Consider the following 23,586-nt stretch of genomic DNA (forward strand, 5'->3'; position numbering starts at 1 on the left):
GTATGGAGTGCTTGTTTGTTATTGATGTTTAATTCATGTGGGGAGTGCATCATGGCATTTGTTTCTTTGATTTTAGTGTCTATGAGTGTGTGCACTGTGTGTTTAACATGTACTTTTTGGATTTTGTGGTCATTGAATCTGATTTCCTTAGCAAGCCCAGTAGTGGGTTGCCATTTTTTGCATCTGTTGGGTGTTGCTGGATTATTTTATTGATGGATCTAATTATCATCCAATTATGTATCTAATTATCATGGAAAATAAGCAAAATTTGAAGTTATTTACTTATTTTGACCAGCATTGTGGAGATAAATGTATTTTTTGTTTATATACCAGATATTTTAATAATTTGATGTATTTATTGAACATTTTAAAGCAAGTTGATGCATGTTGAACAAATAGGCCAGTCAATAAGGGGGTCCAATAAGGAAAAAAATCAGGGAAAGCTGGAACAAATTTTATTATTTTTCTAAAACGGTTCTCAACAACATATTAATTTTGCACCCCTGTACCACCCCAGATTTGGCCACCATCTTTGAAAAATGGCACCCAAAATCAGTTTTTTTGCAAATATCTCACTTGGAAAGCACTTTACAGCAAAATAGGTTAGGATGAAAAATAATCTACATAAAATTCTCTACAAAAAAGATTCTGTGCATTTTTCTTTTAGGATGCTCCGTTTGGGTGCTAGATGAGCGAGAAAGTTTACCTTATTTTTCCGCCCTGTTTTGCAAGGGCGGAACTCAAGGAAGCACCTGTTACATGATATTTTGCAGTATATCTCTTCTATAAAACTAGACTTATTACATTTGTTCTTCCTTTAAGAATGTCATTTATGGTTCAATTGCTTTTATCATTTCATGCAGTACTTTATAGGAAATAGTTTACTGAGTGCGGGAGATAATATGTTTGGTTGAAAAGTCAAGGTATCTCCAAAGGAACATGTTGACTTTGTCTAAAAGGGCTATTTAACAATACGACACCTATCTAATCGAGGAGTACCCGGTGGAGGCACATTTGGTTGTTTGTAGTCCATTTTGACCTGTAGGTCCAGTCTTGATTAGTATCAACAGACAAGGAAGTTGCACCGCCAGAGTTTCTTCGCATTATATTCTGTGAATGCCTTCAAGGTTCCACAAGGGGCCTTGTTGTAGCTGTAGAAAATTGGGCTAAAGTGTTCAGTGATCTGTGAACATTGCAAAGCTTAACTTGTTCAAAACTTGACACTGTTCTATACTCTGTTCGGTGAATGTCTGGAGAGAGGCCATGCATTGCAGTAGAGAAGGGGAGAAAGTGAGTGGGCGGAGCAAAGCAGTACAAGTTCCTGTAAACGGCTAGTAGCTACAGTAGTTTTTCCCCCACCACGCAATTCTGTTCCGTCTCACGCAGAGGTGTTGAGGGCCCCACACTTTCTTGAGCACGGCTGAAGGTGGGGGTGATGTGATCAGTACCATGCTGCTGCACACCTTTACCCCCAGTTTCCTCCAGGTACCCACTTTATACGATGCTGTGTGGGTGCTGGGGTCGCTTAACAGGTGGTAAAAAATCTCCGTTCTCCCCTGCCAGGAATCGAACCCAGGTCTCTCGCGTGGTGGTCAGATGCCGTAACTATTTTTTTTTTAATACTCCTATGCGGTAGTATTCCCCGTCATTCACCATTTTCTCAACTTTCACACTTCACACATATCACTTTTTTCTAATATTATCGGTTTTTCTCATTACGGACATACACAAACATCCATGTCCTAGCCGGGATTCGAACCCGGGACCCCTGGCATTGCAGCCTGCTGTGAAAACCAGTCCACCATGGAGGTCGACAGGACTGAGATACCTCGGCTCATACATTTAGAATAGGTATTTTAATAAATAAGCCCTCAAGTTACCTTGTAAGAAATTTTCCTTGTCTTTTGCTCCTGCAAAATAGAGTGGAGAAAAATAAGTGAAATTACTTTTTTCAAATCCGGGGTGAAAAATTAATGTGTTGTTAAGAATCCTTTTAAGAAGATAATATAATTTGTTCCAGCTTTCATTAATTTTACCTTATTGGACCCCAAAATCATCCCTTGTTGACTGGCCTAAAAGGTGTTACACCTTTCAAATATTTGGCATAACTTCTGCAAGTCCAGGAGTGTGTTGATCCCATGTTGGGTGAATGAATGAAATCTCACACAGCTTACCGTTACAAATATGTATTGTAATAAATTACATATTCAATCTATGTCTCGAGTTCGTAGAGGATGGACGTGTTTTTCCTTAGCTCCGCGTGCAGGGTTGGACCAAATGTGGTGAAATGATTTTCTGAAGGGAGTGAACATTGTGCTGCAGTGAACGTGATTTTTTTGTGCGTGCAAATCTTTGCAGGATCAGCCATCTGTGTTTGAGTGTTGGAGTGTTTGTGCATTAATATTTTTCTCGTTACAACATGGGCATCACAAAAGGTGAATGGAACAGAATGGAGAGCATGATGGAAAGGGTTGTTGCGAAAGAACTGAACTCTCAACTGGGAGATCTTGACGAGAGGATAGCCCTGGCCTTTGCTAGCGACAAGGTTCAGTCACTAATCAAGAGTTCCTTGACTTGAAATCAAGACCCTTAGATCGACTGTGAGTGCATTGCAGTTGCATATAAAATCGTTCGAACAATATGATAGAAGTCTGAACCATGATCTATGGCATGGGAGAATCTGAGGAGGAGAACTACGAGGAGAAGGTGCTGGACATCCTCCGGGACAAGGTGCAGATTCCCGTCGATGAATCCCAGCTCCAGAGATGCCACCGCCTGGGAGCGAAGCGACGCTATGGGAGGAGCAGGGTGCTGATCGTTACTTTTGTGTCCTACAGGACTCGTCGGTTGGTGCTTCAGAAGAAGAAGATCCTGAAGGATTCCGTCCCCCACGTTTTTATCACGGAAAACCTCACTCGGAAAAACCTGCAGCTGTTTCACCAGGTAAGAAATAGTGGAACTTTTGAATGCGTGTGGACTTCCGATGGCAACATCCTGGCACTTCACAACAATGCCACAGTGAAAATAGACCACCTGGATGACCTAAACAAGTATGGAAAGTGACAAACTCTGCCCTCGGTTGGCACTCATTGCATACATTAACGGCCGTAACCATTCACTCACTTCAATCACATTCTTCTCAACCATATATTTTTTTTAGTTTTATCTCTCTCCTTTAAATAATTTAATTTTGTCTCACACATATATTATATTTTCTCTCAGTCACTTTATTAATAACGAGTTTCGTTTTTTGTAATGAAGGAAGGCAAGAGGTCAATGTTGTGCAGGGTCAGTGCAAGATAGTTCGTTGGACACCCCTGAAAGACGTTCCCTGATATTTGGAAGAATGACCACTCTCTCCCTTCCCCCGAGGCCAAGATCCAGACCACAATGCTGGGGCTGTAAATAGTTTTCCTTCCTCCCCGCCTGCTAATGAACCACCCCTGTGATGTTGCACAGGCTGAGCGTGGCAAACCGGAGATTCCTTGCAAACTTGTATCTGTACATAGAAGACCTTGCCAAATCCTCACCAGTTCGTCTTCCTCATAGTCCATCCAGCCAGCTCTCTGTTCTTTTAATCATGTAAAATTACATGATGTGCAGGGGATTGGTCCACAGCATCCTATCCCGGTGGAGGGGCTGCCTTCTCTTTGCCTCTGGGCTTGCACAAAGCATTAGGTGTTGGTGCTCTTTTTCTATTTTACAGAGTGAACCTCTTTACCCACTCCAACCTTCCTTTTTTATCATCCATGCTTGGTACTAAACCCTTGTCAGAAAAGTTCCAAGACTGTTGTAAGAAATAACATATTGAACTCATCAACTAATGGTCCTTGGCCTGCACAAGTAGCCTCCTCCACAATTTATACACAGCTTCCAGAGCTGCTGGAAGTAACAGAAGCAAGTAGAAAGAGCCTCTTCGGGAAGTCTCTTCATATCTGCCACAGCCTTCTGGATTGCTGGAATATCTTGATGTCACTTCCCTTTCATCAGCATTGTTACATGGAAAATGGAAAGAAGTCGCATGGGGACAGATCAGGCGAATATAGAGGCTGTGGAAGATGTTTGACCATATGTTCCTGTACCAATACAGCAGTATTGGGCCTTGCATTATCATGCAAGAGGAACCATTTCCTAAATGTCCACAAATCAGGTCAGGTTCCTCACATATTTCACATTTACAGCAGTGATATGTGCTGTTGAAGGCTGGCCTGATTGTGTTCTGCTGACCCTGGCCTCCAAAGAATGCCTAATCACCATATGATGTTCCCTGGTTTTTTTTTTTTCCCCATGTAAGTGTTTTTCCTAACCTAAGACAGAAGTTAATGTTAAGCTTGGCTGAACCTTTGGCCCGGGTCAGGGCAGCTTTTTTCGAATTTTCCCCTCTTTTCGAAAAATCACTATGATATTTGAAAATCGGAAAAATTAGATATGTTTAGAATTCCTTCTAGAGCATTCACGTGAATTTTCATGTGATTTGCTTTTGCTGTTGTCTAGATATTATCAATAGTTTAATAGACTTACGTAATCACAAAACTGCCGGCCCCCATGGCAGAGGGGTTAGCACATTGCTATATGACACCATGGGTCCTGGCTCCGAATCCCAGCCTGGGCATGGGTGTTTGTGAGTATTCATCAATTTCATCATATCATCATTCATCCCAATCTTTGCAAATTAGCCAAAAGTGGCAGAAAAAGCAAAGTAAAATAAACTAAATCAATCTAACAATGTAATTACAAAACTATTGAGAATGTCTAGATAACAGCAAAAGCAAACCACACGAAAATTCACGTCAATGCTCTAGAAGGAATTCTAAACAGATCTAATTTTTTTGATTTTCGAATATCATAGCGGTTTTTCGAAAAGAGGGGATAATTCGAAAAAAGCGCTCTGGCATGGGACAAAGGTCCAGCCGAGTCTTCATTTTCTGCTCCAACTTCGCATCCATCACATCACTTCTGTAACTCCAACTAAATGAGCCAACATGACAAACAGCGTCGCTAGGGTTACCCAAACATATTTCCAAGGACACATACAGTATATTCACAACTCATATCAGGTGACTAAATAACACCCAATTCCCATATTTCAATATAACAGTAACAGTTTGAGTTTTCAGAAGTAAATCCTAGAACTTTTCTGACAGTGGTTATAGCTAGTATATTTCATAGATTTTGTTTATTTCCAAATATTGAAATGCTCTTCAGTTCTACACTGATGATGGGATATGCAGTATATAATGCTAATATAAGACACTGTACATCTATTTCTAGACACAATACAAGCTAGTACATCTCATTCTTGTTGAATGCCTGTTTGTTGAGGATTCTAGCATTCCGTGCCAAGATCTATTTAAGAAAGTGCAAGAGCTGAAGCGGAAGGACCCTCTAACAGCACAATCTGGATTTAATAGGCTGTTCCGTGTAAGTAATTTATAGCTATATTGTACATATCTACGCAATTAACCATTCTTATATGACTGAGTTGACATTGATATCAAAGTAATACTATCTGTTGATAACAATGAAATATTTCCAATACTTCAAGAAGTCTCAGTATCACGCAGAACTCTCAGATTGCAACGTGACAAGAAATGCACAATTTTTTATTATTTTTCACCAATATTGTATAATAAAAGTGTATTTTGTGTTTAAATGGCAGGTATTTTAATCCTTTGATCATTTAATATGTGAAGCTAATGTCTCTGTATAATAGTATTTGTTATGGATGGGACAGATTAATCAGTACTTTATCAGTATCCGCCTATTAGTCATATTGGTGTATCAGTTTGTCAGTAAAATTACCCATCTGATATAGCTGTAAATTTCTTACAATTTAATGCAATATAGTGCCATTTTGTTACAATTTTTATGGATATAAACATATAATCTTCATTCTATACTTTTTTAAAAAGTAAATGTGTAAATATGCAACTTCTTTTGCATTGAAAAATCTTGGTTCATGTGGCAACATACATTTATTAAGGTGTCAATGAGCCATTTGGAATGTTATGTTAGATTGTTAAAATATCAGTTTTCACTATTGGTATTGGCAAAAATTTCATATTTGTTCATACATAATATTTGTAAATAATCCAATCAAACTTTAAATTGCTAATATTCAAACATAAATCAGTATCATTGACAATCAGTGAGATGTGGGTTTGGGTCCTAATTCAGAGTGGTATTCGTTCGGCTGTAAATTTTCATCGTGGTGTTGACAGGAAGCATGGAATATGTATTAAAAGTTGTTATTATAGCCTGGATCTTTAGGTGCAAAAAAAAAAAAGAAAATGTGCCGGAAACGAAATAGGTGCATGTTTAGTTGCAAAAAAAAAATCAAGAAAACCTTAAGTATATTCATGTGTATGATATAATTTTTCATTTTAAGCATTGCAAAGAAAGTATTGTGAGAAATGAAGATATACTTAGGTTACATATGCACTCACCAGTAGAGAATCCTTGATTCTTTACCTTTACTCATCCCTAGCACTGGTTTCTGAATACAAGGGTTGAGTTCTACTGAATTATGTTGAAAAACTAAATATGCTGACCAAGGCAGTAATTTATTTTATTATAAAACATAAACTAACGTTAGTTTATGTTTTATAATAAAATAATAAAAATAATAAAAATAAAATAATAAAATAAATTACTGCCTTGGTCAGCATATTTAGTTTTTCATAATCATGGAAACAAGGCTTAATGAATTATGTTGTACCTTTCTATGTTGGTGACTCAATGTTTAATCATTTACCAGTCAGGAAGAATTTCCCTTTTTGTAGAATTCCCCTCCAGCAGGGCAAAAATTTCCGATTTCTTCCAAAAATATAATCATATATTTGTACTTTAAACAGGGTTCCCACACACCTGGGAAAACCTGAAATTCTCAGGGAATTTGAAGAAATGTAAAAACTCTGGAAAATCTCAGGGAAAATCATCTAATTATCATTTAGTTCTAATGAAACACATCTGAGGGTCTAAAATATGCTTGTTCTTGTACTAATAATTCCAACTTCACTAACTTGCTTTATATGAACTATTTTGAAGATGTGTTTATTGTACGTCACAGATTAGTTGTTATTGTAACAGGTCTACCAGTCAAGAAAAAGTCAAGAAAGTCAAGAAATTATGCTTTTGGTCAAGAACATTTGCTATTTTATTTTACAGTATAGTGAACTTACATTGTTCTATACCTGTACTGTGACATATTTACGTGTAGTGCATGTCACTCACTATATAATATAGTCAATGCTAAATTAGTATTAAATTGGATTTACTTACATGAGTGAGTATGAAGTTTTGAAAGCAATGTCTCAGGGTACAAGTGCCCCCTTCTTCAGGTTCTTATTTTCTCAAGGCACTAATCATTATGCCACGTCATGAAGTGTTAAAAAGGATAAGGTTAGAGGTTGGGATAAGGAACACTTAAAACATTAAATGCCAATATTCCCGTCTAAAAACACCAGTTAAAAATCCCGTTTTAAAAGAGTTCCCCATTTCCCCTAAGACCTCTTAAGAAACATTGCTTTCAAAACTTCATACTCACTCACGTAAGTAAATCCAATTTTATACTAATTTAGTATTAACTGTACTGTAATTTGATAAAATTGAATATTTGGAAATCTAAAATTGTATTGAGTTGTGGTTAAGATTTGTTCAATTTGTTTCTTAAGAATAATTTTTACATGCATTAATAATTAAAGCAAGTCTAAATCTCTTCTTACTGTACAGCTTCAGTTTTCATCGTAACCAGCTTTGGGACAGGAGTTTTTATTGAATAAAAATATATATTTTCTTAATTTCCAACTATACCTAAGTATTTTCTCTTGTAGTCTATGGTTATTACAAGCATAAAAACACAGTTTTTCATTGTGACGTTTCAGGAGAACACATGCTTCCTTCATCAGACATTTATTTTTAGTTTGATAAAGATACAATTATAACAATGGTTAAACTTTTTTTAACAAACAAGAATCAGTTATACAATGGATGTTGTCAATGTTACATTGTTGTAATGTAGCAACTTAACTGTGGAAGAAGCAGTCTGTTTTATTTTTATTTCAGATAAAAAAAAATCATCACATTTTTTTAAAAATTATGAATCCTAAATATCAGGCATTTCAAAATCATCATTGCTTTCACAGAGTTCCTTGGTGTTTTCTGTTACATTAAATTTTAAAGATGGTGAGCTACTCCACTTGTGAAAAAAGAAAACTCCATAGTGGGTCTATGTTACCATTTTCATTATTTAATTTATTCCAGTGTTCTGCAATGAACGAAGCTTCCCAGTCATTCAAATCTATGATTCCCGTCACTCTTTTTAAAACCCTTCTCTTTTTAATTGTATGCTTCTCCTCGATGATGTGTGCTGACAAGCCTGTTCATGGGTTTAAAAAGCTCAAATCATCGAGGAGAAGCATATGATTAAGAAGACTACGAGTGAAAAATCTACAATGCAAGCAATGTGTACATACAAGAGAAAATATGCATAAGTAAGAGGCGATTAAATAAATCTTAAGAGTAAAGAAAAAAGGTCAAGAAAAAAGAAAAATAGGTCAAGAAAAAGTAAAGAATTTTGGATTTGTTATTTTGGTAGACACCCTCTATAATCTTGTTTTTTTTTCTGTTTAAATTAAATTGCTTGCTGCAACCATGTTTTAAGGGCAGAATAGATGCAAAATACATGTTTAGGTGCAGAGATGTGTTTTAGGTGCAAATAGGGGGAACGATGAACCACGGAATGGGTCTGTACGGCGAGGTGTGGCTAGAAAACAAACGGATTGATGTTGCTGTCGACAAACGGCAAGTGCATCAAGGTCAAGTGGTGCATGAGTGTAAAACGTGATATCTTGCCTATCGTCTGTGTGATTGCCCAGGGTGCGTGGTGCTCAGTTCCACTGTAGCTTGTGGATGAAGTGAACCATACATCTGTCCTCCATCGGAAAAAAAAAAAACTAAGTGTGAAAGTGGAACAGCGTATCAATCTGAAATTTCTTATGAAACTCGGAAAATCTGCCACAGAAACATATGATTTGTTGAAGGAAGTGTACGGAGATGAGTGTTTATCACGCACTCAAGTGTTTGATTGGTTTCAAAGCTTTAAAGAGGGACGAGAAGTGATCGTGGACGACTAGCATCCTGGGATGTCTTGCATGCCAAAAACGGAATCAAACCTTTGCAAATGTCAGTGAATTGATTTGAATTGTGTACCTTAAGGTCAAACTGTCAACCAACTTTATTTCATTATGGTGCTGACGACCCTTCGTGGGCGAGTAAGAAGACGACCACCTGATTTGTGGAAAAGCAAGTCATGGATTCTTCATCAGGACAATGCTCCTGCCCACATGGCATTGTCAGTGAAGGTTTTATTGGCCAAATATGGGATCCCAGTGTCAGAACATCCATCCTTTTCACCGGATCTTGCTCTGTGCAACTTTTTTTTATTCCCAAAGGTCAAATCATCACTGAAAGAAACTAGATTTAAGACCATAGAATCTGTGAAAACAAAAGTGACTGAAGTCATGAACATGGTTTCAGAAAATGATTTCCAGCAGTGTTTCCAGCAATGGAAGATTCATATGGAAGGGTGTATCGATAGTACAGGGGAGTACTTTGAAGGGGATAATGTTCATATTGTACAAAATAACCAATAAAAGATTTTGTAGCAACAGTCTGTTTTTTTTTCTAGCCACACCTCGTATATAAGAAGTGAGACTCCATATATGGAAGCAACCAACATTATTTTTTTGTAACTGCAGCATCTAAAGGTCCAGGCTCTAGTTATTATTATATCATAATTATGAGTTCCCACATAGCTAAATGGTTAGTGTGCTCACCTTTAATGCAAGTGGCCCCGGGTTTAATTCCCAGTGGGAGCCTTTAAAATGTTGGTGTTGACCCAGCATCGTGAGGCCAATTGCGGATCGGCTTGAAAATAAGTAGTGGGCTCCTGTCTTGAAAGCCAGAAAACAGCTGTAATGGGGCTTGCACTGACCACATGTCACTCCCTGGCTCTTGGAAGGTTGTTGCACGACATAGTTTAGAGTTTATGACTCAAACATGTATATATTCACTCCTGTTCACATAAAGCAACACATTTTATAGGGTCACACAGTTGAAGTATGTGCCAAATTATATGAACAGTAGTGCACAAGTTTTTAAACACAAAGATAAAAAAATAGAAGAAGTAGGATAAGCAAGTTAGTGGATAAAGAGAAGAAAGCCTGTGTTGATTGTACTAAAACTAAAGCCATGAAAACAGTCCAGTCAAGGTTACGCCGCTCACGTACATGTTGCAAATAAATAACAATTTCAACCGACGAAATCAACCGCATATGTACAATGTGTGAAGTGTCCACTGAGCAACCTAGAAGAAGTGTGGCAACCCTGGAGGGTCAGGGGTGTGGGGAGGATCCAAGGGGAAGCTCCAACCTTTACTGGACTGTGAAAAGAGCAATAGTAGCTACCCATTCCCTTCATCAATTTACATTGTCGAGATGCAAGAACTTCCATATTTTATTTATTCTGTCTCTGTTGTATAACTTTCGCTAGATCTCCTCAATTGTGAAGTATCACTTTGTAATTGAGGTTTGTAACTGGAAGCCACATGTACAGTGGTTCAGATAACACATTAAACTCTATGCATAGTCCCTGTTTCTATATTTAATGAATTACCATGAAAATCATTATAACAATTGCTTTATCTTTTTCTTTTAGAAACTAAATAATATCTGTGAACGGGATCAACGTTTAAATACAAATTTACACAAAAAACATGACAAAGGACACGAAAACACAACAGGTAAGTGAAATGAAAGTGACAGTATTTTGTCACCAATGTAGTTTTTGGATAGTACTTTTGTCACAAGTTATAGTTACAAATAGTAAGGAAATATTTAACTTTTAGCCGAAAGCTGGTTTCAAACAAAACTGTATATTAATGCCGTATTTACTTATGTATAATGCACACTTTTTCCCAAAATTTTCATCCCCAAAACTGTGGTGCGTAATATGAGCAGAATAATTCGGACAGCCAACATTATAACTAGAGCTGAGCTGATACCACCATGACTGATACCCACCGATACCGATACTTGTATAATTTCAGTACAAAATAACAAGGCTAGTTACCGAGTCATACTAACTCGTCACATCACTATGCACGTATTTGAAAATATATAATTTGAGGAGCTAGTCCGAGCGCCAAGTGTCTCAAATATATAATAATAAAATTGTTTCTATTTACTAAGTTAATATAATTATTTGTAATAATATGAAAATTAATTAATTAGTACTTAATTTCTCTGATGCGTATGGATATTGTTGTATGTAACCACAGACTAAGAAACGGAGGAAAGACATAGTTAATACTATTTTGTTCTTTCCATCTTGACTAAAAAATATTGTTATTACATAAATAGTAAAAAGATGCTATAAAATCAGAGATAAAACAGCAAATATTCATCATCTAGCTTACATGTAGTTAAGACCGCTAAAATTTGTGTAAAAACAAGTCATGGCAAGGAAATTTATGTCAAAGAAGTAAAAAATTGAATATATATTGAATAACAAAAAGAATGATGGTACGTCCATTTGATGAAAAGTAAAGTTCATGATAAATATTTTATGTACATTATTGTAAGTAGTGGTGTACATAAATCTTTAGAGGGGCCTCTCCGTTGGTTGTCGCAGTCACCTTGTAATCAATAGGTCGCGGGTTCAATACTCAGTGGAGTCACATAGTGGTTCGGGTCCCACTTTAAAATTTAGGTGCATTATACATGCATAAATTCGGTAGTTTTAAAAGGAACATTTGCAATAACTGAAAGTTAATATAGTGGACAGTAACAATTTTAATTTTCATTCTTCAAGTACCACATAAACAACTCTTCCTTGCCCAAGATTCTGATGGAGCTTATGTGTGCTCTGCAGTATTTGTGGATGGCTTCAGAAAGAGAGAACAGTTTATAGCCATGCAGTATCCTCCACGAGACACCATCTCGGACTTCTGGAAAATGATTAGGACTCAAAACTCATGTGTAATAGTTGTCTTGAATGATACAGACAAAAATAACAAGGTATGTGTGGGAATTTTCTTTCTTATGTCTATTACTATTTACCAGTTTTTCTTGTGTATTCATAGTTTTGCTGTTTAATTTCTGTAGCAAGGTGTTTATTGTACAAGAATGTCAAGAATTCAACAGATAGGTCAAGAAAGTTAAGAAAAAGTCAGGAAATTATGATTTTGATCAAGAACTTTTGCTATTTTTTACACTATAGTGAATTTACATTGTTATTATACCTGTACTGGTATTTGATAAAATTGAATATTTGGAAATCTATAATTGTATTGAGTTGTGGTTAGGTTTGTTCACTTAAGAATTACATTCTTGATGCAGGAAGTTTTGTAAAAAATATTAAATGTAGAAATGTGGCCATTTACTATCTAGGATGAAGTTGAAGCATTAATTTGTACTTGCATTAATAATGTCTAAATCTTTTGTTGAAGTACAGCTTCAGTTTTGATCTTAGCCGGCATTGTGGTAGGTGTTTTTCATTTAATAAAAATACATATTTTCTTAATTTGCAACTATACCTAAATAGTGCACTATTAAATAAATGTTAACAAAACTAATATTAAAAAAAGGTCAAGAAAAAGGAAAGTAAGATCAAGAAAAAGTCAAGAAATTTGGATTTTTTATTTTGGTAGTCACCCTGTATAGATATTGGACAGTAAGTGCATTCAAAGCAGTGTTTCTCAACTACAGTGGCTACTAGGCCCTGTCAATTATACAAGGCTGTGAGAAAGGTAAAGGAAAGTCCTCTGTGCACTTTGCACCATGCCATGAGGCATACGTATGTAGCGGAATGTCGGGGTAAGGCCCCACAAATTCTTCTATCACAGTCAAATTGGAGGTGATGCTTTGGCCACCTTTACTCCCCCTCCCCTCCCCAGTACCCATTTATTTGAGGCTGGATGAGCCCCAGAGCTGCTTTATTTGGGGTGAAAGGTGGAAAAATCCTGACCTTAGATCACCCACCCCAGGAATCAAATCTGGGTCTCCCATGAGGCAGTCAGATGCCTCACCAACCAGACCACCATGGCTCCAGGTCACGAGGGATTCGCCTGAAATGTTGTCATTTTAGTTTCCACACCAATTTTCATTATCAAATATTTTGTAGTGTGAGTATTCTGATTAATGGTGTTGAAAATCAACATTACACTGGACTAAATTAATTTAATGATGTTGACCTCAGGAAAGTGCATAATTTCATAGATATTGTTGACAATTAATTTTTAAACCTAATATATTTGTCAACAAGCCTAGAAATTAACAATCTATTAATCTTTATTATTATTCCTTAATTTATTCATTCATATTCTGTTTGAATGGTACATATTAATTATGTACACAATTTTTCATTGAATAATTTGTTTTATTTACCTTTGCTTTTCTGCAATTTTAAGCTAATCGCGAAAATGAGGATGAAAGGTGATCAGATGAAGTTGACGTTGACATAGGTATACTGTCTGTGTCCAGATGCCAGAACCTCATTAGTATAAAAAATGCAATCCAAGGTGCACTATGTGGAAGAAAGGTTGACATTCACAGGTTGACATACACTATGTTGCCATTTGTCACTGGACACCCCTCATAAAGTGCTTGGGATCATTTGTACACGTCATACAACCTATAAAAGGCGTTACCGGTTGAGAATACACTCATACCAGCTACAGCAGTCAATATGGACAGACGACACGAACATAGTGAGGCGGAACGAGGTATGATCATTGGAGCCCACAGGTTTGGGCATTCGACCCGTTAGATTTCCAACAAATTTCAGATACCCCCGGTCAACAGTAAATGATGTTATCTTGTAATTTTAATTAAGCCTTGTTTCCATATTTAAAAACACTAATTTGCTGACCAAGGCAGTTTATTAAGATAAAAAACACTTAACAGGTAACGTTTCGACCCCGTATCAGCATCTTCCTCAGAAGAAGAACTAAACTAAAATGATGAAATATACTACACACAGAAGGATACACATAGCAGGGTCACTAGCCACACAACAACAAATCAAGTTGACAGTCCTTATCTAGGAAGATTTCTCCAAAGGAATTAAACATATCACCTCTTGACAGTTGTTGACTAATGGGTCTACTACACTGACAGGTGATTGACAGGTCAAGATTAGCAAGAGTCTACAACCACCTGCTTACCACTCCCCCACCCCTCCTGCCTTTTTGGTTATGGATGAATACCTCCTCCTCTGGTCTTCTTCTTTTCTCTTCTTTCTCCCTTGTTTATACTTCTTTTTTCTTCATTCCTTTTCTTCATCCTTTCAACTTTCTCTAACACACTCTTCCATTCCTTGTTTATCTCGAGTCTTCCATTCCAATTCATGATGTCTTCTCCTTTCTTTTCTATTTCTTTTTCTTTGGCCTCCTTCCATTTTCTCACTAGTTCTCTCTTCTCTTTTCCTATTCGCCTAGCCGAATCCCATTCAACTTCATGTCCCGTTTTTCTAGTGTGTTTGAATATGGCATTCCTGTCTCTCTTCAATCTCACATCAGCCATATGTTGCTTTAACCTGTCTTTAAGTCTCTTCTTCGTTTCCCCTATATATACACACTTTCACATCCTCTGAACTTCACCTCATAGATAATCCCTTCCTCTTCTTCCTCTCTCTTTTCTTCCTTCTTCTTGCTGGCTATACTTAAAATAGTGCGTCCTCCTTTCCTGTAAGTTCTTATACCCACTTTCCTCATCACTTTGCATATCTTCTCTGTGGCATCGCCCATACTTCTTATACCAAACCATCTCTCTTTTTCTTTTTCTTCCTTCTCTTCCAGTCCTCTCTCTTTTATCTCTTTCCTTCTTCTGTTGATGTTGTGTCTGTCTTTCTTTTCATAGCCATTCTCTTCTAGTTGTTCCCACAGGCTATTAATCTTGGTTTCTTCTTCCCCTTACTCTGTGCATATCTTCTTTATTCGGTCTTCCATGTTCCTTATAAAATTACGTTTAGTTCCATCACCCACATCACTCCTTTTGTGGCAGAACACTCCTGCCGAACACTTCTTTTGATACCATTTAGCCACAATCTCCATTCCTCTCTTCTTTTTCATCTCAATATACAAGAAATTTAATGTTCCTTCCTGTTCCGTTTCGAGATCAAGGAATATCCCTGCTTTCTCATCATCTACATTTTTAACAAGCTTACTCAGCTGCCTTTTCGTTCCCTTCCATATCCCAAAACAATCATCCACATATCTACAAAACAGACTTAATTTATCTCCTCCTTTCACTATCACTTCCTTCTCCCATTCATTCATAACTAATTGCAGGTACAGTATTATTTTTTTCCATGCCATCAGTCTTTTCATTACTCTATAGATGTGTTGCATTTGGCTTCGAGCAGCCATGGTTGAGGCCAGTTCTTGTGAGCATACAGAATTCAAGCAGGCAGGTGGGAAATACTAACACTGACATGAGTGATATAAAACAAAACAAAACATGCAGTTTTTGCAGATGTAATGAACGCTACATGGTGGATATTTCCTTGCAAACGATAAATATAATAGGCACATCCTGACATCACATGAAACCCATCTATCAGCATTTAGGGCTTTTAACACCATATTGATGCTTGTTTTAGGGAACAACAAATAACATTGGACATCATCAACATACAGATGGTAATTTGTTGATTGATAGGTTCCAGATATATCATTTACGTACATGGAGAATAGTAGTGGAGACAGAACGCTTCCTTGGAGTTCACTGCAATTTACCGGCAGCCATGATGACTTCTTGTCAGAAACGAATGTGCATTGCTGTCTGGCTGCTTAGAATGATCGAGTCTAGTCAACAGCAGGTTGGGAAAAGTTGAAATAAAATGACAATTTTGCCAGCAGGATATCTTGGTCGATGGTTTGGAAGGCTTTGCTGTAATCAAGACGAACTATCATTGTCAGATACCTCTAATCCATCACTGACCTTACATCATCCACCACTTTAATGAGTGCTGTGCAAGTACTGTGTTGCAGGCGGAAACTGGACTGGAAGCGGTTTAATAATTTTTTCGATTGCACATTGTTAAAAATTTGCTCGTGAACAATGTTTTCGAATACTTTTGACAAAGTGGGTAGAATACTAATTGGTCGAAAATCTTGAGCATTTACTAGGTTGGTGATTTTAGCGAGGGGCCATATGTAAGCGAGGTTTCAAATGCTTGGGAATGTGCCAGTATACAAGTTTGTGTTGAAAATGTCTGCAATTGCGGGTGAGATGTGGGTAGCGATACATTTTAACATGTTCATAGAAAATACATCTGCTCCGGTTGCATTGGATTTTATTTTATTAATTATAGTTTGGACCTTTGCATGCGTTATAAGAGAGAAGTCGAAACTATTGTTGTTGTTGCTTTTACGGACACTTATGGAGTCGATTGTATGTTTCTTAATTCTTGGATTTATCTCTGATACGTTTGGAAATGGCCATTTAGTTCTTCTGTGGAGATGCCAATAATTTCATTTCTATCATATTTTTTCCCAACACCAAACATTTTAAGTTTGTTCCAGAGTGATTTTGGCTTCAATCTATAGTTTAAGAGTTGTCCGGGAATAGTTTTAATGGGAATGTTTTCTTTTACATATATTGCACAGCCTCCACCTCTTTTGTTTGTCCTGTCACAACGATAAAGCATCCCTGCATGCCGACCAGGTGATCTGGGATTGATGAAACAAGCCAGCTCTCCAACACCAGAATTGCATCGAAAGAAAGAGGGGCAAAAATAGTAAGGAATTCGTTGTAGTGGGACAAAAGGCTCTGTCAGTTGACGTGTGCTGAACGTGGAATGCCCTTGGGTGTTTGGCTAGCTCCTCCTTCAGTACCATTACAGCAGTGTTGGATGGAAAGGGGAAAGAAAGTGAGGAAGGGTAGCAGGGGGTTGGGTGCTGGACTTAACTGTCATTTCGCATAGCTTCCTAAAATAGGCTGTGGTTGGGCTTGGTGTTGCCATATCTTTTAAATAGTTGCAAGAATGACGAGGCTGGTCCAGGAGAGAAACTTACTACACAATACAAAAATATGACATTCAGAAATATGGAATACATACAGATAAAATATGAAAATTTACAAGTTATATACAATAATATATACACAATCCTTTCAAAAATTGTATGTGTGAAATATTTCATTGAAAGTGTCCGACACTAACTAACATTCCATGACAGACCTAAAATACATAATTATCAAGCTTTGTCAATTGTTTGACTTTTGCCTATCTGTTGTAAATTCTCCACCACGCCTGTTGTAAAATGTACTTTTGTGTTTGCCATGTTTGTTGTTGTTGCCTTCTGTTCAACAGTTCAGAAGCAGAATATACATAAATGTTATTTCAAAATATGGGACTGAGAATTTACAGAGGCAAGGTAGGAACTAATTTTGTCTCATTGGCATTCACTTCCCCATGGTGTGCATATCCTCTGTACCACATTCCACTGCAATCCATTGCTTCGAATAGGCTCTGAGTAGGGGAAATTTAATTCTAACCACCTTGTACGAGGGTCATCCAGAAAAAAGGGACGTTTTTGTGTGAAACACAAATGACAATTGATGTGTGCAAATAATTTATGGTACAGAAACTACATACCTTACTCCACTTTTCTATATATTCGCCATAGCCATTCAAGCACTTAACATAGCGTACCACTAGTTTGTTGATACCATCATTGTACTTGGTTGCTGCCAATGTATTCAACCTTGCAGTGACTGTGTGTTCCTCAGTCAGCAGTCGAGGAACACATCTGGCACAGAGATCGTGAAATTACAGGATAAGATTCATGCAAAACTTCTTAACATGAAATGTTGGTCAGCCTGACGTGCTTCATTGATATTTTTTTCAGGCTTCTGTAGGTGGAATATGCCATGTGCTACATTCAAATGTTTCTTCTTTCCAGAAAGCACTTTGCCACGGCTGATGAACTTAAAAGATGCTGTCACTACATGGTTGAATACATTAGCAGAAACCAAGGTATCAACGAACCGGTATCACATTATGATAAGTGCTTGAATGGGTAAGGTGAATATGCTGAAAAGTAGACTAAGGCATATAGTTTCTGCACCATAATATTTTTTCCACACATCATTTGTCGTTTGCGTTTTGTACCAAAACATTCCTTTTTTTCTGGATGACCCTCGTTTGTGACCAAATAACCCATGAAAAATGAATAGTTATTTTATCAATGCAATTTTAATAAATGATAACTTCAACCAATGATTTTATTATCTTCCAGGATATGCATTCGTTTTGGCCAGCTAAGAACAGTACCAAACTAGTGAGAGACCTTGATATTTTGAATACTGATGAAGTCGCTTTAAAGTGGTACGTGCACCGGACATTAAAAATATCCTCTGCTGAATCGGTAAGTAAAATATCCGCATTCATTCAGTGATAATTGTGAATTTCCTTAATTTGTGTCGAGCATGGTGGAAATGCTCAATATCAATATCCTAATATTATTGTACAATTTTTATGCATATTTACTCCATAACTATACACAGGGGTGGAAAATGGTCAGTGAAATCAGTAAAAGTCAGTTTTTTCATCATAATAATTTGTCAGTATTTTAAAAAATTGATCAGTAAAGTCAGTACTTTTTTTGTTTGTGTGGCTGCAATTTATAATTTTTTTTTTAGAAATTTTGTTTCTCTTTCACAACTTTCCAGTACGGTGGGTGTATTTTGCGACTAAATGTAAGGCATGTGTTGTACCATTTCGCCTACCAGTGCTGAATGCATGTCCTGATTATTGGATTTATTCAATTATCGAAAAGTTCTATTATTAATGGCTGACGGCCGCATTTCCTTCTATGTTATTTTATATCATGGATAAGAGATCAAGGCAAACCTTGTGAATACCACACAGGAGATCGTACACGTGGAACGTGCAGCTCACAGGAGATCGTACACATGGAAAGAGCAGCTCATATTGTTTACAGTCGTCATTGTGATGAAATGTGTGCTATTGAAGACGAGGAGCAAAGGGAGAAAGAAGTGAAGCAAGATAAAAGGCAGAGGAATTGTAAAGGCTGATGAAAATAGAAAACAATGCAAAACTAGAGAAGCTGAGACAAGAATAGAAGGAGAAGAGGATGATTGCTCACACATTACTAGAGCCATGCATATTTAGTTTTTGACGAAAACACGAAATATGAAATAACACATTGTAATGTTAATTTTTCATGTTTTTGAAAGGTGTGAGGTGCATTTTCTTACCCTGTTTGTCACGAAATGATGCAAAATGGATTCTTAATCACAAAATACAGAGTTTATTTACCGATGTGACACTTTCTGAAGTTTGAATTATTGTGTGAGTTATGCAATTCACAGAAAATTGATTAATTTTGCTGTAAATATTTGAGAAGCAAAAATGCATTCCTTTATACAGGAATAAATTTAATACTCTGGTAACTAGATAAATTTGCTATTAGAAGGGATATATTTATTTTGGGAAATAAGTGCAGTTTTAAAATCAAATTAGGATTATATTCACATTTTTAAAACCAAAATGTCATTTTTATATACCACTTTTGGTTAGATTTTTCACCGCTATAACATCGAAACTTTATTCTATTTACCACTTGAACCCAAAATTGAAAAAAATATGTTTGATGGTTGGCTGTTGATGGAGGGCAGAAACTATTTTTTAACAAATTAAATCCCATTTTTATGTTTAGGATGACAATTTATTGATATGATGTAAATAAATAGGTCAGTAATTTGTCAGTATTTGGTCATTTTTGTTTTGTTACTTCGGTCAGTTAAATCAATAATTTTGACCACTTTACTAGATCCACCTCTGGGTACATAAGAGCCTCATCACCTCTGTTTTCTGTCTTTTTTAACCATAGTCCACTAGAATTGTTTTCAAGTAGCTCTCCAATTGACCCCCTCAGGCTGGGTCAACACATAAATTTGGAACCTTCCATGAGGGAGCTCTATTAGAAGCATGGTCTACGCACTCCCCCCCCTCTCCCTGTATCTCTCTTTTTCTCTCTCTCACCCTCTCTTTCTTTCTTGGCCTATCTCCACATACACACACAGATATATACAGGGTGATTCATAAGTCTGTGAAACCTTTCAGAAACTTACTACAGATAAATGATACAACTGACAGTGGTAATTCTGACGCTGATAGAACGACAAACTCCTGAAGTTTTTTGTACAGACGTCACAAATGGTTTGTGTCCACCTTTGCTGATGTGGCAGATATCTAACCAATACTGTATTTCGTCCCATACATGTGTTAGCATATCATGGCTAATCAATGCCACAGCCACGGTGATACGGGTGCGAAGTTTCTGTAGTTTAGAGAGGTGGCAGGTCCAAAGATAGTATCCTTCATGAATCCCCAGAGGAAGGAATCTCAGCAGACAAAGTTCCTGAGTATTTCTTCTCATATTTACTTAGTACCATATTGGCCATTACTGCTAATACTGCCTCCTAGCAGCAAACCAAGATAACAATTTACTCATGTGGTTTCCTACAATTACTTTGAGAGTTTGTTGTTATATCTGCAAAAGAATTACCACTATCCATTGCATAGTTTATATGTGATGAATTTCCATAGGCATAACATGACAAGGGCAAGAGGGGGCACTTGCTCCCCCCCCAAAAATTTCAGGTTTACTAACATTTACAAGTTAATTGTACTTTTGTTAACCTCCTGGAACCTGAAGGGCAATGTAATATGGAGTAATTTTCATGATTTCGCAAATGTGAGTCATTTTTGAAAATATTCTTGGACACTATATTTATTGGATAAAACAATTTTGATCCTGCCCTGTAAAGTTAAGCCCCAAGCATGATCCTGCCTCCCCCATCCAAGTCCTAAGATTTACCAGTATTATCCCCTCCCCCCCACCCTGCCAAGTCAGGTCTCAAGTTATGCCCCATGGCCGTATTTAGGGGAGAAACTTCTGGCATGTTGGATTAATGGGAGTTCAGAAACTAAAATTTGTAATACATTTTCAAATAATTATTCGCAGTTTCACAAAAATACAACAGAGAGACAATTCTGATATTCTAGAATTTTCAAACATTTTGAATTCTTAAATTTGAGCGAAATGGGTTTAATTGCAGCCCAACCATGACCCCTTCATTTCCACTTCTACTGTCCTCTTTCCAGTGCTGTTCCTGGATCAGACTGAAAATTCCCTTCTGATTGTCCCAAAATTCGCATTCCAACTTTTAAATTCCCTGTTCGATAAGGATTTAAATCCCCCTAGGATATCCAGCTTTGTATCACATTACATTCACTACCCTTCACCCAGCAGTCGATATAACACATACATTTAACCTAAATGCGGTCCTATAAAGCACATACTTGTATAGTGGATAGTGGTTGTATATAATGCTGTTTGCTAAGTATAGGAACAATATGAGCATCAGAAAGTGGGATCGAACTGGTTCATAGAACCCCCCTTTGAATTGACATCGTTTATTGCCAGTTACAAAATTGCAGAACGATTGTTAGTTTTATTGTTAATAACAGAAATAAAGTCCAGTTAGTTAGTATTTGAACAGAATAACCAAGGAAAAACTGCGTTAGATCGAAAAATGTAGATTACAATACAGGCACCAGGTTATGTGTTACCATTTAATCCAAAGAATAACTGGTTCTACAGTTTTCAAAATTCCAAAAATTGAGTTTTATGTGAATGGTCAAACAACATAAAGTTTATGACTAAATTTTCTCTCTCTTACTTTTAAAGTTTTTCTTGAGGTATCTAAAATTTAATAACAAAATATAATAGCTGTGCATTTCAGTACACACTCCATGAAATTTAAAAGAAAAGAAAAAGAAAAAAAACATTCACACTTCTCATGGATAGAGTAGAAAAGTTTCCTCAAGGATATAAGGACAGCAATAATAATAATAATAATAATAATAATAATAATATGTTTGGAATCAATTAGTTATTTATTATGAAATTCTAATTATTATTATTAATTAATAATCATTATTGATATTGTTTCTATTATTCAAATTTCTTGCGACCCCAATGGGAACAATTATGAGTGAACCCCCCCACCCAAAAATTTTTCCTCACTATGGCCATGTTATGCCGATGTGAATTTGTAAAATATTTCATGGCCTTTTGAAGTACGGTGTGTATATGTATACAGCGGAACCCTGATTTTATGTTCCCGCATTTTACATTCCCAGATTTTACATTTTCCCGCATTCTATATTTAATCTGGATGGTCCCAGCATAGCAAAATGTTATAAAATTTTTGTCGATTTTTACATTTTTCCTCAAGTTTTTGCACCTGGGTCTCTTGAAAAACATAAAATTGAGGTTCCACTGTATCTGTATTATCTAGATATGTGAATTATCTGTATATGTGTTCTTTTGGAATGTCCACATTTTCAACTTGCCCTCTCAGGACTAGAAAAGGGTATGATTGATTGATTGATTTGCTTTATTTTACTTTGCCTTTGTGCCACTTTTGGCTAATTTGCGAAGATGGGGATGATGATGATTGATGAAATTGATGAATGGACACTCACAAACATCCATACCTAGGCTGGGATTTGAACCCAGGACCCTTGGCATCATAGTGTGATGTGCTAACCAATCCACCACGGAGGCCGGCAGAAAAGGTTATGAACAAAATATGATGAAAGGTTAAATGATGGATAAAATTCATTCAATGTGGTAATTAAACAAGTAAGATAGAATTTTGATTTTTCAAAAAAAAAAAAAAAAAAGCTATCAAAATGATAAAAACTTTTGAAACATCATAACAAAATGAAATATTGTTCTTGTTCATGCATATTCTTTGTACATTTGAAATAGTGTTTGAACAGAATTTTTATTATGCACTTCATGTGTTACAACTTAGTATTTGGCAACAGTACTGATAAGCATGCTAATAAACATTCCTTCCTTGCAGCCCGTAATACAAGATATACACATGTTGCATGTGAAAGGATGGTCAGCTACGGAAAGCATTCCTCCAGATCCAGACGTCCTCCTGGAACTCTGGAATGAAGTAGACAAGCAGTACGACTGGGATGGACCCATCACACTTATCTGCAAGTGAGACTCTTTTTACAGCTTCATTTGATTGTATTCTGTATCTTCTGTTAGAAGTAGGCACAGCCACAGCCAATTTGATCTTTGATTTGTTGTTTTAAGTCCAATATATGTACAGAAATCGGGACTGGATCTACAGTTTAAAGTGGAATCCGAACTACTTTACCATGTGTCTCCACCAGGTATCAAACCCGGGACACCTTGATTGCAAGGGGACTATGCCATCGATGAGACTCAGAGCCACGGTAACTTTCAACTGCTATGTGTACCTGAAGGATCATATCTCACCTGAAAAGACAACCAAAAGTAGTAGTAATTGTGGTGGTGGGATAATAATCATCATCATTAATACTATTTAGAAAATATATATCATTGATAATAATTCTTAGTATAACATGAAAAGGAAAAGACAGAAATATATATTTAATAGCATGATGTATTCATTATCTAACTTTAATTTGGTAGGAATCTAATTT

The 23,586-nt window shown here is 36.6% G+C and overlaps 1 protein-coding gene across 2 annotated transcripts in view; it reads left to right on the forward strand.

The window, feature by feature from the left end:
* Window positions 1–23,586, forward strand: part of LOC145996396 (receptor-type tyrosine-protein phosphatase S-like) — a 151,789-nt gene that overhangs the window by 120,685 nt on the left and 7,518 nt on the right. For both annotated transcript variants that reach the window (XM_083132842.1, XM_083132843.1), the window contains exons 19-23: window positions 5,272–5,421; window positions 10,717–10,801; window positions 11,872–12,077; window positions 18,302–18,430; window positions 22,968–23,113. In XM_083132842.1, the coding sequence (XP_082988968.1) occupies window positions 5,272–5,421; window positions 10,717–10,801; window positions 11,872–12,077; window positions 18,302–18,430; window positions 22,968–23,113 (716 nt within the window). The remainder of the gene's footprint in view (window positions 1–5,271; window positions 5,422–10,716; window positions 10,802–11,871; window positions 12,078–18,301; window positions 18,431–22,967; window positions 23,114–23,586) is intronic.

The sequence above is a fragment of the Lepisma saccharinum genome, chromosome 12, assembly GCF_977018435.1.
Source record: "Lepisma saccharinum chromosome 12, izLepSacc3.1, whole genome shotgun sequence".
NCBI classification, from domain to species: Eukaryota; Metazoa; Arthropoda; class Insecta; order Zygentoma; family Lepismatidae; genus Lepisma; species Lepisma saccharinum.